The sequence below is a fragment of the Saccoglossus kowalevskii genome, chromosome 17, assembly GCF_978046115.1.
Source record: "Saccoglossus kowalevskii chromosome 17, keSacKowa6.1, whole genome shotgun sequence".
Taxonomy (NCBI): domain Eukaryota; kingdom Metazoa; phylum Hemichordata; class Enteropneusta; family Harrimaniidae; genus Saccoglossus; species Saccoglossus kowalevskii.
In genome coordinates this window covers 12,337,484-12,354,603 of record NC_140657.1, presented here as the reverse complement: position 1 = coordinate 12,354,603, position 17,120 = coordinate 12,337,484, and the positions used below count along the sequence as shown (strand labels likewise).

Here is a 17,120-nt window from a genome sequence, read left to right as displayed (position 1 = left end):
GTAAATATAACCGTTATGTACACGAGACACGATGTTCAGACTGATCGAATATATCACAGCTAGCGTGCCTATGGCATTACTGACGAATATAAACTAAAACAAATCACACTAAACACCAATTGATCATAACTATAATGATCGATACGTGTGGACTCAATATCGAGGACTGTGAACAAATATAGCGGAAAATTCTTAACTTCTGTTTCGGAAAGGTGACACTGAGCATGGCGTATTAGGTATCATGGAACTGAAGTCGAAGCTTTCATCGTTTTTTTTCGAGGCAAACAAACTCCAGTAACTCATTCTTCTTTACGAGAGGGTTTAAATTTCCGGTGGCCACGGGGAAGCGATGTAAATTTGAGACGTGGAAACCGTGCTGACAATTCTCTATTCTTCACACCCACACAAGTTAAACTTAGCTGACATCATTTAGTGTTGAGAAGAAATGAAAACCCCACAGGCTTCAAACGTGCACAGTAACAATAAAGTGTCATGACATTTCGTTTTCGCTTTTTGGGTTATTTAACAGACACGAAATTACTTTGTTGTAATTTACTAATGCTTTAATTTGCAAAATAATATGACGTATTATGTTCGGGTCGAAGCTTTTATAGTGAATCAACGCCTTGGGATATTATAGTTTAATCACTGAAAGAGCATATTTTTTTTTTTATAGTTTTGAATATATTCAGTCTCATTATTTGTCTAAAGTCGTCGTATTTCAGTCACAAGGCATCACCTGTTCTAGTTACAATTAGTGGTTATAATTAAACATGATTCCTCAATAATAATTACAACACTGTTATTATACTGTTTCTCATAGATACGAGATCTCGCTAAAACACCTGAACATGAAACAGATATGGACAGGCAATAACGATATTTCAACCCCCAAATGTCACAAGAAAGTTTATAGCATTACCAAACACCTTGTTTAATTAATCAGATTACGTAATGCTCAGTGAAATATGCGCAGATTATCTGACGTACTCCGACAAAAATACCACGTGATACTGTAACCCGGATGTCGTCTATTATCGAAGATTTATAGAACTAGGATAAACACCCAGATCAAAATCTATGCGTGGTGCGATGACACATGTGATAACCATATTTATAATAAATTCATGCTATTAGTGCTTAATCATAGGTTTATTTCATGCGGCATGCGGCACACGACGTAGGTAAATGTACCGGAAACCTGTTCGTACTTTAGCTAGGACATTCAACGGTATTACCTTACTTCTCAGCATTGACCAACGTCATTTCCGCCCACTAGATATTAACATAGCACTCGCAATGAGATTTACAGTTTTACCAAATTCAACTAATATAGATAGAGTATCACGTAGGCCCGTAGCAACGACAGGCAAAGTAAAGCGGATTACGCATTTTAATGTCGATACAAAGAATATAATTAATATTGAATGCTACAGTATTTATTCACACATTATTGGTCGTTAGGAGTGCGTGGGATTCAATTGCTGCCACAATCCAATTATTCATACATGGATAGTCACCATTGAATATCTAATAACTGTTCATGAACTCCATTTCAGTCACCAAAAATGCAGTAGTTTTCCGAAGGCGCCATTTTGAAAATTCACATCAACGAATGCGCGACACGTCATCGCCAGTCTACTTAGACGCGGTTGCTAGAAGAACAGCAGGTTGTGAACTTCAGGCACAATCCACAATATAGTACCATTTATAGTCTACCTTTTCACATGAAATGTTGTGGAAATTTCAAAAATTGTGACTGAAAACTAGAAGCAATGTCACATTTTGTCTGTTTGGTTCAAAATTAAGATTGAATTCAGTGAAGATTACAGAAAATCATGAAAACAAATTTACCTAAATTCTAGCGGGAAAAACAAAAATCTTTACTCCTAAAACTAATATCAATTGTTCCATCAATACAATTATAATTATTGTTCACTTCAATTTTCTGACTGCCTTTTCAGAAGAAACTCCCACAATGCACAGACCGTATGAACATAATTCAATGTAGTAATGTTGACCTGGCAGACTGACAAGTGAAAAAATGATTCATAAACTCAAACAACAGTTCATCTATAGTTGTACATTTATCAGTGAAGCATATCGTTTTGTAATTGTTTATGTTTGAAGCATTGCAGTGATATTTGTAAATTTGACAGAAAATGAAAAAAAAAACAAATTCTACAATTGTTGTCTCTCACTGTAAAGAAAAAAATCAATAATTTGCTAGCTGTGTTTCATTGTTACAGGATGCAAGTTGATTGTCAACCATTATGTCAGTAATACAAAGGTTTAGTTACTCAGAAAATGTATTGTTTGTGTGTGTATTTTAGCTAGACTGCGTTTTTCGTTTTGAAACGATATCCTCTGAGTGCTTGATAACACGTTGGCGCCCACCTTGCACGGTGGGTTTGATTATAATTTACAGGGTAAGCCAGCCTATTCACAGTGCTGGCGGAGTTGTATCCTACGTAATATATATACATTGTTCTACAGCAAATCGATCCACTCGTATGAATGGCTTGATTGACACCCCAGTTTTTACAGTTTTGTTCTATTCATAATGATTTTTCTTCATGTTTCATCACATCTTAATTATTATTTCTACTTGCTGACTGTTCCACAAATCAAATCCATAATATTTCTGACCAGCTGTTAATGGCAGTTCCTTCTTATTATTGGTGGTGCGCAACTTGCACACAAGAAGTCCACCTCTACATAAACAATGATAGCTGAGTTGTGAATAATAGGTGATTTTCCGTACAATTGCGAGATCTCGCGAGATGCATGAAAGACGCGCGTCGAACGTCTGCCGCAAAAATCGAACGATTTGATTTTGAACTGGAATTTCCTTATTTCGTAGCTCACACCGACCGGCCGATCTTCGACAGAGGAATATTGCTTCCGAATACCCTCACTTAATCGAAATTGCCTATCATCAAATGTATACAGCACATTATTAAGCATGGAAATGTCCCCAAAATACTTTCGCGTTTGTCGAATCCCACGCGATGTTTGACGCGACTACGACGCTATGACCTTTGTTTGTCCTGTTTTTACGTTCGATTTCACGCATAACGCGTGATTCTCGCAGTGTACGGAAAATGGTCAATTCGATCTTGCTGAACTATTATAATCATGAGACTAACGTTGTATTTTCTTCATCACAGGCTTTCCTGGTACTTTGATAAGTTTCAGCAGTATATAAAAAGACATTTGAGATGATAAAATACCAGATAGAGCTATTCTGGTTCCAATACTAGTTAGTGTGGAGAATGCCAAGCCTCTGGTACAAACTAGTGTCTGGAATAACACATCAAAATATCTGGTGCAAGTCACTTTCCAGAATACCAAACTTAGCTTGATGAAGCCAGTGTCAATGCATATTACATGTATGTGATGCAAGCCAGTGTCGCCCATTTGGTTCACATGAGGTTGCAGTACTGTTTAGGATCAACAACTTGCATGTTTAGGGTAAAAATTATAAACATATATTACAGGAATTTAATAAATGATTTTTTTTACTAATTGTCTTTAGTAGTGGCAACTTCGCAATGCTTTAACCGTGAGACACACCCCCTGATAATCACGTGATCGTGCCGACGACTGCAGCTTTTGGCTGACTGCTTGTTTTACTCTGCCACGATTTTCTGTAAACGTAGGCTTTGCAAGTGATCAACCGAACTCATCAGCCACACCTCTAATAAACACTTGCTCGGATTAAATGTCCAGGGCATTTAAGATAGTGTATAACCTGCTTAAAAACAAAACATTTGCCTAAACGTCGAGGGAAAATCTAATTTAATGTGATTTCAACTTTTAGATCTGTGACTATGAATATCGCAGCAGTGATTCAATGTCGTATTTATGACAATAAACAACGTAAAATTTAAGATTTTGTTTTAACGCACATGCCAAACAGAGCTCGAGTCCTTACAGAATATTGGCCAGTTTATCAAATGACCGTGACTGCGTATGTTCTATTTAGTTATTCGGCACACAGCACTCAATTAGCAAAAACGGCGTTATCTAACAATATCAGGAACATTTTTGTGGGAACATTTCATTTTTATTATAGTCCAAACAGATTCGCGCTTTTAGCATTGAATATATTTGCATATTGACTTCTCAGTGTCAAAGACGTAATATTCGGCTTCTGCGCTTGCGCAGACGTTACCATCGATTCAAGAAGTGCTGATTCATCGTTGGGGTTAGTCAGCGTTTCCTCGAGGAATCGCCTGTAATTTATAAACAGGTCAAACAACTGTAACATTTTCGGTTCAACAGTGTATCTTGTAGTACTTGGACCAAGTCATGTTCGATGTGAATACTTGTATCCAGAAGATAATCTTAGAACAACACGATTATATCAGATGGTCGGACCGTAGTCGTCGAACCGTGTACCGTGCTAGCGCTGATTACTAGTATTCGCATTTCGCCAGAATTTGTTGAAGTCGTAGGCCGACGTTTATCGCTTCTATTTAGTCCATCAAGGTAATTTTATAACTGGTTGTGTATCGTACATACATGTTGGTTTCATTAAATTGTTCATTTAACCGGGAATATTTTGTTAAACTAGTATTGCGTTTTATTTAGGTCCGATCAGGCCCGATTGACCCCCAGTGTAGTCTGCTGTTTTTTGTGTGTACGCGCATGTCATGTACGCCCATCGCGGCTTCTGAAATGTCAAAAAGTCGTCAATAGCTAATTGATGCCTACAAGAATCTTAAATTTGACTGTAATTTGGAAATTATGGAATATAAATATATACGAACCATTGGAAGTGGGAAGAAACAGCTATTTGAGAATTGAGACCATTCTGGGTGTTGTCATTAAAAACTTGGCAGGAGAGATTTTGCGTTTTATTCGGTATAATAATACAAATATTGACGAAGCTTCGGTCAACAATACTCACTGAGGGTCGATAAATCTGTGTATCGACCTTGGCCAAGGTCAATATTTCTACAATATAAACATGTTACTGAGTAATTGGTCTTTAAACAAGTAGGAATTGATTGTTTCTCGTAACAAGCAGATATATGATTCGGAGGTTGTCGTGAACTTCCATGACGATGACTATGTGGAATGGTCGATGGAAGACAATTCAGAAGTGACTCGGCCACACTTAACTAGAGAATACCAATGATGCTCTGTTTCATTTTATATTTCTCTATTATGAATGTTATAATGCTTTATAATTACTTTATAATATGTGTGGACATATCTTGCCACTCCTAAATGTGTACACACCCCGTACACACCGGTCTTTGTTGGTCCAGTTATTTTGGAAGGTTGTGTGTAGCATGTGTGAAGTTAGCTGGCTTAGCAGTAAATGACTTGTTTGTTTATTTGTTTACGGTATTATTCTGACTATATAACGGACCTACAGCAATTTGTATTTTGACGAGAGATTTAGTAAATCTACATGTCTTACTATTACGAAATTGAAAATCTGTATTTTGTTTTGCGAATATCATACTACTTATTGCATACCAAATTTATATTGATTACTGGAACATTGGTGAAATTTCCCTGTAAACCAATTTAGGTACAAGGGCTGATAAAACAAAAGTAGAATTCCTTGAACTCTTGTCAATACATTTCACGTTATTTATTTATTTACAAGCTGATATAACTAATACCCGTAAGCATCTCAGTGTATAACAGACCAGTCAGACTTGCTTCTATCATAGAGCGATGTACGTATGCTAAAGAAGCCAGTAAATGAATTCGTACTAAGTTACATCCAACATAATTGGTCCGTCATCGGCAACTCTAGTTCGTACACACGTATCGGGCGTAACAGTAAACAATACTGAACACAGTATTCATTTCCAGGGGACTAGGGGCATTTCTTGCTCGTACTCTACACTCTAATTTGCGAACTGTCTTCGTTGATTCTGTTACTGTACTGCATATATTCATAGTCACATACACCCCTTTTTGCATAACATTTGGACCTGTAATTTCGAGAAAACACGACTTGCAAGGAGATAATCTCTGTTGTTTAGAACTTAAGCGTATACCCGTAACACGTTACTAACAGAGATGTTTCCATCCCGAATTAGCATAGCCACATCTCCACAACTCTTCGTGAACAACGGCCAAGAACTCCAGAAACACTGCACGTACTAGCAAAACCAAAACACCAAACTAGAGGGACATTTGACGAGGTAGCATTTAGAATCAACACAATTTATGACTCAGAACAACTGACAAAGTTAGGCACTGAAATGAAAATCCTTTGTTACTGTGAATGTTCGCGTTTGTCCCTTGAAGAAGAACAAACGCAAACGGCAGCTCTCTAGGGACAAATTCTTTAATGCAACCCATAGTTAATTAGATTGTAGTGGAGCTGAACCGACAATTTTTAAATATTTATCTTATGATGCACGATTTGTTTAAATAATTTAAATTCCATCAGGTCGAACGGGACATTATTACATCACTGGCGTAAATAAGTATTACTTACTTAGGTACCCCCGTAACATATAACGCGAACATGTCTGTGTTTGTACTGATCACAGTCATTTTAGTGGAATGGACTGTCATACCAGAATAACATTTAAAGGAATATACAACAACAGTATACACCAAGAGGCCCATAGAAAACTACAAATAGTAACAGACAACAGTTTCCTGTCCTGACATTTCTTCGACCTGAGAAAATGGCTGCCACCGGATATACGTACGATCTAGTGATCTAAACCCTGAATAAAGACAACATCAAACATATCTGTCTCTGTCCCGGTTTTTGTTCGTGGGAGTGTCTAATAAGCATACCATCTTCGGAAGATAGTTTCAATGGTGTGATTCGTGAATTTGCGACACCGTTTGGCGTCGCACGGAAAAATACAGATCCCTTCTATGTTGGTGCAACATTTTCCCTTTTGTATTAGTCTATAATTACGTGGATAGTTTTGAATCAAATGAATGTATTTAATCGGCCTTGAAACAAAAGTTTGGAAACATTATATAGGTTTTGTAAAAGTTTGACTTTGGCTCTCATAAGGTTGAATGATCGTCCACTCTAATGACATAAGTCACAATACATTAACATTTATTTGCATTTGTAATTATCAAACACACGTCACATTAATTAATAAAGCAGAAGATCCAATATATAAAAAACAGATGTTACGCAACAGTTTATTAAAGATAGCACGTTTTAAATTTCCCGCGAAACAATCGAACGCGGTATACTGTATCGCAACATATATAATATAGTATATCAGTATATTATTTAGTTAAGTATTCAAAATAATTTATTTCGTGCATTGTCGTGTTTTATTCTTAAAGGAGTAGCAACGTCTTTTTTAGAAAGAAGACAAAATAAATTATTGTATTTAACATAAATAAATAAATAAATATAAAAACGAAACCTGAATGATTAAAGCATAAATAGTTTTTTGTCAACGAAATATTCGTTACCCGAATTGACTGTTTAGAGAGAAGACTGTCTAACCCGACGGTTTATTCAACAAAGCTTCTCAGATCGGTAGATACCAAGAACCTGTCTAACTCTACCGATATATTCAAGAGCCTGCCTAACGCAATAAATATTCAAAATAATGCCTAACTCGACAGCGATTCCAATTCACTATACAGATTCGCCGTTTCATATGGGTTTCCAACAAACATTTCATACTGGCTCATCGCAAATATCTTTGCCATTTGTACGCCAGCAACTCCAGTATCGTGACTCTCTGCGTACCATTCAGCTGCTTGGCTCGCAAAATCGTTAAAGGTATCGAACATAAAAAGTGGGCATCTTTTGTAGTTACACGCACGCTGAAGACATCTCTGTAAATCTAACCTCCAATCAGCTACTCGAACCATACAACCCAGGCAAAGATAGCAATCTCGTTCTGGATTACCTTCAGTGATTTCCTGGAAGGAAAATCGAAAAGTAAATAAGTCGTCGTGGTCAGGTAGTCTCATCACAAATAAACAAAATCAGGTATAATCAATACCAACACGTCGCCACATGATTAGTTATGTTGATTTGCAAAAATGAAAATAAATAACTAATAAACATTTATCAATATCCGCGCGTTATTACAATGACAATGGGGAGAACGTTTTGTCTGTAAAAAATCATTTACAAATATTTTTCTGCATGAAACAAAACAAGTAACGGGTACGTCGATCAGGATCATAATCATTAATTTATAAATTCCATAAGACAAAATTAAATAATGTTCTCAAGTCTTGTAATGACATGAAGAAACACGGTCACTGGAAAAGAAAACAACCACTGACAAACACACACATAAACAAATTAATTTACCGTTGCACTTCTCTTTAAGGCAGTCGGTAAAGTATTGTCTCCTTTTTGCTTATTTATAAACATTTCTTCATCCATTCCATAAGTTTTAACCACTAGAAAACTGCAGCAAATTACTGCAACTACAGCCCACATCGCCTGTGAAGACATTGTACGATCTACAACAAAGATAAGTTGCAAATAATAATGTTATAGCATCATATAGATATATGTGTAGGTCATTTGTTACAATGTATAATTTTACAAAGTTGTGCCATTCGAATTGTGTATTTTAAAGCACACTATTTGAGTCAGTGACTTCCTTAGCAGTGTAGACATAATACATCTTTATTGGTCGTTAGGTGTGGTTAGCACAGTTATAATGCTTAAATCATATTTGCATTGTGTTGTTAACGAGCCAAGAAAGATGACTTTATAAAATACGGAATTGAAATATACAGATATACAGGTGTTTTGTCATTGTCCTATGCGATAAAGACACAATGTGTATTAGTGATAAACGGATTTCAAAAAATCAATGCGATTATTCATCGTGGATTACGAACACGTGTATTTGTTATCTGCAGATCTGTCCACACGAACCCTATTACATTCATTTGCCATCTGCGTCTCAAGCCAATTGGTTTATTGCAAGTAGTTTGCTCCGGAGTGGTTGTATGTAGTTTATCATTTTAAAGTATAATAAGCACGCAGTCTAATAAATCTCACACCGATATAATGAGAAAAAAAAAATAGAAATTAGGCAGTACAAAATACAACAATCTAAATTTAGAAATAAAAATGTGAAAAAACCGCGATGAGTTACGAGATGAATATGCGATTTGAGGTAAAAATGACGTCACTAGGTAATATGATTATTCTGAGAAATGCAAAAGCTGTAGTATATATTATTCTTTCCCATGGGCGATCCGCGTGAGTTGAAAAAATCAGCGTCGTTTCGCAACGATCACAAAATGATCAACTAAACCAAATGTGACTAAGAAAGCACGCAGACACGCTCGCACACACACACACACGCACATTATTATCCTTCGGTAATGCGTATAAGCATATACATTACAGACCACCAAGCCACCAATATTCTATTACTGTGGAAAGGGTCACCTATCAGTTGCATGAGACACATGATGAATAAATTCTGTTTTTGCTGCTACTTTATATTTTATTAAAAATTCCGAAAATTGCGGATGTTATTTCTCATCCCGTCTAAGAGAAAAAAAAAGTTAATTGTTCTGTTAGTTGCCAGATTGAATCTTACGGGACATCTGTTTTTTCCGGGTTTTCTCTGTCGCCACAATAAGTCCATGTGCTAATTAATAAAACATTTGCGCTGTCATTTATCAAGTTTGCGTTTAATGGACCATACTTCCTTAATCATGCTAAAGGCAGACACTAAATTATGAATTACCATTACAAATCATATGCATACAACACAATCTAAAAAAAGCCTTTTATCGAAATGACATGTACGAATACATAATTTATTTCAAATGTTTGAAAATTAAACGATAGCTAGTATTAAGTAGAGAACGCTTTTCGGGATTCTTGTTTAACGTTCTATAATACAGCACAATTAGAGCAGAACGCGTATTCGTATTCATGGTTCACTCTAGACTTACGGACCATTAAGTGACCGAGTAATTAGTTCGCTGAGGATGAGAAAATTAGTAGAATACTAACGCGAATTACGAAAGAGAAAGTTAAATGCTATTACACATTACACGTGCGATTTTTTGAATTGGAAACCAAACTACTTAGCATTTGGATGAGCGTTTTTAAAAAAAACGGAAGTATCGAGCACGTTGCATACAGTATGATAGTAGCCACATTCGTCAAAATAAGTTATATGTTGAATAAGCTTATCAAAAAGCTGAAATTAAACGATCGATAAATTACGCGAAAATCGTTATTGACAGAAAATAATCCGCCCAACCTACCATACATAATAGTTCAACCCCGCTGACGCGTCGAGTACGTCTCGCGCGCGCATGCATAAAGGCGACTCTTGCTTGTTACACATAATTAACATAAATGTCCGACTACAAGCCACCTCATGTAATGACGATTGAAGCTCGCTCATAATGTCCTTCTATTGGTGATTTATAGTGTTCATATCAATTAAAATACCTCCAAGAAAGTCGTTTACATTAGCATTGAATATAAATCATTAACATGTCACCCGACGTGCGTGAATCTCGTTATTTCATGGACTAATCATGTAATATTAAAGATCATATATATATCTCATATACCAAAACCAGACGCCGTAGTCGGGTTATGGCGTACCACGGATTTGGTGAAATGAAAAGTTGCCATGGAAACGTTCAATTTGTTTTTTTAGCTTGACAAATTGGAATCTGTCGACGGAAAAGAATCTTTCTATTGAAAACATCCATGACTAGATGACCGTCTTGCTAACAGTATGGGTCTTGCGTATTGGAATTGGTTTTTATGTATTCCATACAATACATTCAGCAATGTCTCCGAGTACTGTATATCAACCGTTTATAGTGTAATTGAAATTACTACGATATCGTGCCCATAGTTACTGTAGTGCAACATAACCACGATTAATAATAGTTAAGATAACGGCATGGACTCATTTTTTGTATCATTGTGTTACCTCTCTGTTACGCGTTTCGAGAAGGGTCATGAGAGACGGTCATTATTTGAACCGCGCCTAATATTTTAATGTTGTAATATAATATTTTAATCCACATAAGGTGAACACTTCGTAATTACGCACAATCGTGCTACATTATTATGTCCAACGTAAAGAGAAAAAAATGCACTCCGACTACAAGATTATAAATAGTGATGCCACGGCGAAGCATGACGTGTAGTAAACCGTTGTCTTTGCAGCCACTTTACCACTAAGCGTTTGAGTTAAATATGTACATGTAACGTGTACACCGTAGAGGTGAAAATAGAGACTCAAATCGATGTTAGGTTACGCATATCCGTTATAATCACAGTGTTAATGTAAATGGTCTAATTAGATACTCCAGTGAGCAGTTCTTCACGCCGGTACGTCAATCATGGATAGTGTAATTGACACTGTGGCGCGGAATCAAATGCCACCCATTTCCTCTCACTCAGTTTGTATAATTCACCCGTTATTCTCAAACAAATAGATACAGTGCCTATGAATGGGAAAATCTTAATTGGATAGACGCTAGACTGACGAACTGTTTGATTTCCCCAATAATGCGTTGCATTCTCGTCTAAATCGTAAGACTACAGGCGAATTCTACTCGATGGCTACCCACACAGGATTTCTAATTACGTTATATTCGCTTAGGACGTTTTGAACTCCCATTTCCACAATAATTAGAGACCATTTGCACAAATTAAGTGTTTGACTTCTACACGCTATAGTAGTACTGATGTGACTTCGTTTAAATGCATTCGAATGAAATCATATCGATTATGGCAACACCCACGCTTTTTTTCTTTCGCAACTCAGCCATCGGCAATTGCTTTCTGAAGGCTGTTTTCTGTAAAACGTAATACTCCTGTAAAATGACGCCGTCCTGTATAATTTACGCACAGATTTGTTATAGAGGTACTCTTCTAATGATTCGGGAACAGACAAATGTGAAGATGTAGTATTACACACATCCTGTCCGAATTATGGAAACACAAGCGGGAAATAATTCATTTTATTATATTGATGATCATTCAGAATATGTTTGTAGGGTATTTGGGGTTAAATAATTAAATAGAAATACGACGTCACGTGTATAATTATATTATTTAAATGATCCATAAACTAATAGTTCTAGTGATTGTCGTAATGCATACATTTAACTAATTAAACTTTTCAAAAAAATGTAATTAGAGCAGGATATTACGTGTTAGTGCACAGTAATGATCAAATTAAAATGAATTCGAGGGAAGCTCGAAACTAATATCGATATTGCAGAAATTGGTATGAGTGTGGTATGTATAGCGAATTCTTAATTCAGATTGTATTTGTTATTACATTTTTAACAGCTTTATCGAATTATAATCGTATGATGTAATCAATATTCGTACTTGTCAATTTCGGATGATTTTATACCTTACGGCTGATGGATTTCAACCTAGTTATGGATGGAATCGCGCAGCTCGGGACAGCGACATTGATTGACGACACACCTGTGTTCGTTCAATACAAATTGCAGTGTTTAATCTGTTCTTGTTACACGACGAAAAGACATCCATCGATAAGTGTCACGCGATAGTATCGCTGTCTCCTGATGTGTCCAGTTTTGATCGCTTCTAACGAGCTGTGACGGCCGGGCGAACTGAGCGCGGAAATATCGGCGAGCCGCTGAGAGCGCAGTTAGTAATATACGTGCATTGTGTTGATCCACAGAATGGACAGTTTATTTAACTGAGTTTTTATAATTATAAAACGACGTACAATAAACAATATGTCATATGCGATAAGTTGATATAAATAGCCACCTTTTGTAAACATATTTAAATACATTCAAATAAAATGAGGCAAAAAAAAATATTTTGTCCTTACTATATTATGACTAACTTCAAATGTATGTTATTGGTAAGCCAAAATTGCAGTATACATATAGAACCACGGCGTATTTTTTTATAGTCGGTTACTACGAAATTACATTACTTCCTGTAAACTTTGAAAGGATTTTACGCATGTGTAATTTCTATTAGTTTAAGGCGTGTACTAGCAACACAGAGATCAGTAGAATACGTCACAACCATTTCGATTCGGCAGAGCGATTAACACGAGCACGTCATGCCCGATAGTGGATCAACTAAACAAACCTTATTGTAACAGTCGAATGGCCTTGTTGTGGATGGAACGCAAAAAGCTGATATCATATCAAAGCATCGGAAGTATTAAAATACTGAATGTACTGTGTTCGACACAAACGAGTCACAACTAATATTTGCTCGCGTTAACCACTCAAGTAAGAACATAAAAAGTGACTACGAAAAGGTCAAATCGTTCAACATACTCGGTGAATATCGTTTGCTGCGTTTCTTCATACGGGACGCGAAACGTGTGAAAACAAATTGCGACTGAGAATAAAACACAGTACTCACCAATATACGAAAGGTAGAAAATATCAAACGTGCAGCACACAAAGAGATCGAATACTCTTCTCACTTCCCGTTCGTTCTACTGAATATTAGTGATACTCTAACTACTTATATAGCACGAATGACATCACTCACAACAAAGAGAGAGAAAATACCGGCTTCCGGCCACGTGAGAGTCACAGGTTCTTTGGCAGCCTGCCAACCGGCTTCGTCAACTGTCACATTGCCCACCCATAATTTGATTTTCGCTGCTTGAAATACCGATGACGTAGATCCGAAAAGGAAATTTTGCATGAAAATTTAATAAGGATCTTCACTCTTCATATGCATCAGACCGTTCAGTGATTCCTGCGCCAATCAGCTTTTATTATTGTCTGAAGTTACACTCCAACAAACCGCGCGATCACCCCATTCCGCTTAATACTATTCCAACGAAACATATACCACGTGACGTTTATGCACTTCCTGAATTTATATTGATTAGTTAAGGGATTCAGCGTCACCATCTCCATGACAACAGAAGCGCCGAATCGTGCGGAAGTGGCGAATGTGAGATTCAACCTGCAGGGCACACCTTTTTGCTTGTATTTGATATTCACTGGCCCAAGTGTGGAAAACAATGACAACCTTGAACGAGTTCCTTGGCCATGATGGCTAAGCGAAGCGTGACTTTGTGACGGGGTGGGGGCTGATTTGCTACAATATATGTAATGTATTCAAATCGACTTTTTTGTTTTATTTGAACTGATTGTTATTTTGTTTCTCAGTTTATTCATAGAAAAGTTAAACACACTCACAGTCAATAGTGCGTGTAACTGTCACAAAATCATCAGTGTAGGCAACGTGTTGCTGAATGATTCCCAGATTACGTTACATTTATATTATGAGCACGGACCTATCAAATATGGCGACACACAACGACGCTTGCCACATAATCCCTTAATGTCCAGGCTATCAGAAAAAAATAATATATAGACGTAAAGGAGGCATAGAGTTAGCGTTAGTTTTAGGAATGGGGGAGGGGTACAAAGGGAACTTTTTCACAATTTTTAGCAATTGTCGATTAGAAGTTAGACGATATTTTCTGACACTGCGATTTCGGCATAAGTTTTCATAACATTAAAACAGTACTTCACATGTTCCACATGGAAATACGAACATGCATTATGGCGTACCTTCATTACAAACAAACAAATATATAATGCAGACATTTAAAATACATCACGATGAATGTAGTAGCGTACATTATCTGTAGCCACTACGTTTAATGCGTTTATAACCTTCAAGCGCCAAAGTCAAGTTTTGTCATTATTCACAAAATTAATATTTCTGTTTTCATTTTTTCCCAACATTTTGAACGAGACCAGTAACCAATATAAAATGATGGCCATTTTCTTCAAAATTCGAGAATTACATAAAAATTGTCAAAATGTTGCAACACAATATTGGCTGGTTAAGAACTCGATTTGATGGACTGTTTGAATCGTAGTTCAATTATATCTCATACATGACGTAATCTGTGACATCCGATTTGAAGCCTCATATACACGGCATCAAATTTCTCAATGACATTTCGGAAAGCGAAATTAAATCTAGTTGAGCCTGCTTTGAAGATTTAAGGGACTAGCATATAGAAAATTAAAAAAAAATGGAATAACCAGTTTTCGAAAAACAGAATCTCAAAAAAAAATGTCAAACTTTGTATGATATCTTTGGTTTGGTATTGGTTTCTATGGTGGAGTAATTTCTTCATATCTTGAAATATTCTTTTCTCTGAATAAGACACATATTGCAATTAATATAAGTCTTAATAGTGTACCATTAATTTAGATGATATATTTCTATTATATTCATTGTTAGCCCATAATGCATTAATTTGCACTATGATATTTGAAATTAGATGGAACGCCTTTAATGCTTTGGCTCAAAACGATAGTAACGAAATCTCACTGGGTAAACCTGATTGAATAATTATAATATCATGCTCCAATTAATATTAAATTATATTATATACGAAGAAGGATAAATTGAAATTTGCATCGTTATGCAAATGAGTATTCACTGCATGAACAATAGTCGCACCGTATTAATTACGTCATAACAATTTCCTGCTTTTAAGTATGAAAGGAAGCTACGCCAGAATTACTTACTATGACATATATATTCCTATGTCTAATCCAATGAAAGTGGTAACCGACTATAAAAAAATACGCCGTAGTTCTATATGTATACTGACATTTTGGCTTACCGACAACATACATTTGAAGTTAGTCATAATATAAGGACAAAATATTTTTTTTTGCCTCATTTTATTTGAATGTATTTAAATACGTTTACAAAAGGTGGCTATTTATATCAACGTATCGCATATGATATATTGTTTATTGTACGTCGTTTTATAATTATAAAAACTCTGTTAAATAAACTGTCCATTCTGTGGATCAACACAACACGTATATTACTAACTGCCCTCTCAGCGGCTCGCCGATATTTCCGCGCTCAGTTCGCCCGGCCGTCATATATATATATATATATACACAGTGATAGAGTAATTAATACACAACTACATGGATATTGAAACTCGACAGCACTGTTTCGTAAGGTACAAGTACCTCACTCATCAGGAGCTTTATGTTTAATCATTCACTGCACCAAAGAGCATACATTATAAGCTTCGCAAATTAACATTAATGGGGCCGTGTGGTTTCTATATCTTGTTTTGAACTCATTACCAGTAAGTCCGACGTACATATTCCCAATACCTTCCACACAAATAGATTAACTGATCCGATGATTAACAGACGGGGAAAATACATAAATAATTATTTTAAACGTTAATTAACTTATGACTTTTGGCAATATATTTAGTAATTACGCTACTGTCATTACTCAATGAAGAGAATGATGGATCTAGTGAAAAAACTGAATTCAACAAAAATAATTTCTCTAAAGTTTTGCTTTCGATTCTGTTTTTTTGGAATCGTCGCCCATTTCAGTTTTTGGGCACACAGTCTGTGACTTATGTTAAGTAAAGCTTAAATTCTCCAAAATTTGATTTACTATGATCATAATCGGCTTGTGAAGCAAACAGGGAAGAGTGCGGCAAATATAGTGCGTAATTTAAGCTAAGTTGTGATATTTTATATTCAGGATATATATACGTTGCTATAGTTACATGTAAGATGAATCGTTTGATGAAGTTTGTTCACACCGAGATACATGTTATCACCGCATTTTTGCCGCGTATCATGGCTCTAGTCTTATTTGTGAACAAAGAAAAAAAAGCAAAGAAATACAAGTCACTTTCTAAAGTCAGGTATAACATATTCTGAATAATTCACCGTCCGTCACTGTCTATGATACAAAAATCGACTATAACCTCAATGCTTTGTAACCTCAAGGAGTAATATATGTTTCATATAATATCATCCGAAAGTGCGTTTGGTTTAATAATATCTATAATATTATACACTCATTATGTGATATCAACACATTATATGCAGAGAAAAAAAAAACACTCTTTAAAAAAAAACGACTTAGTTTTTGTTTAGTGTATTGCGTTTTATTCTGTGATTTGTGCGTAGTCCGCATTTAGAATACGATGTAAGACCAAACAAAGAGTATTTTGTTATTACGATTTGATCTAATACGTCGTCGTTGTTTGCGTATATGTCTGTAAACTACACACGTCCATGTTAATAAATCGCCCTCTCGCTGCTTTTATTCTCAATAATGCCAACGGTTCACCATTCGTCAGATCCAACCAATC

The 17,120-nt window shown here is 36.0% G+C and overlaps 1 protein-coding gene across 1 annotated transcript; it reads right to left on the bottom strand.

The window, feature by feature from the left end:
• Positions 1-7,039: 7,039 nt before the first annotated feature.
• On the bottom strand, positions 7,040-13,547 carry LOC100374447 (uncharacterized). The gene is made up of 3 exons (XM_002741725.3): positions 13,355-13,547; positions 8,291-8,445; positions 7,040-7,890 (listed from the first exon to the last, which is right to left on the bottom strand). The coding sequence occupies exons 2-3, from the start codon at positions 8,435-8,437 to the stop codon at positions 7,576-7,578; spliced, it is 462 nt and encodes a 153-aa protein (XP_002741771.1). The 5' UTR covers positions 8,438-8,445; positions 13,355-13,547; the 3' UTR covers positions 7,040-7,575.
• Positions 13,548-17,120: the final 3,573 nt, after the last annotated feature.

Excerpts from the sequence above, each read along its gene's own strand:
- LOC100374447 (XM_002741725.3), bottom strand. The coding sequence starts at position 8,437 with ATGTCTTCACAGGCGATGTGGGCTGTAGTTGCAGTAATTTGCTGCAGT. Across the intron at positions 7,891-8,290 it reads CCTTAAAGAGAAGTGCAACG|GAAATCACTGAAGGTAATCC; the intron begins GTAAATTAATTT and ends TTTTCCTTCCAG.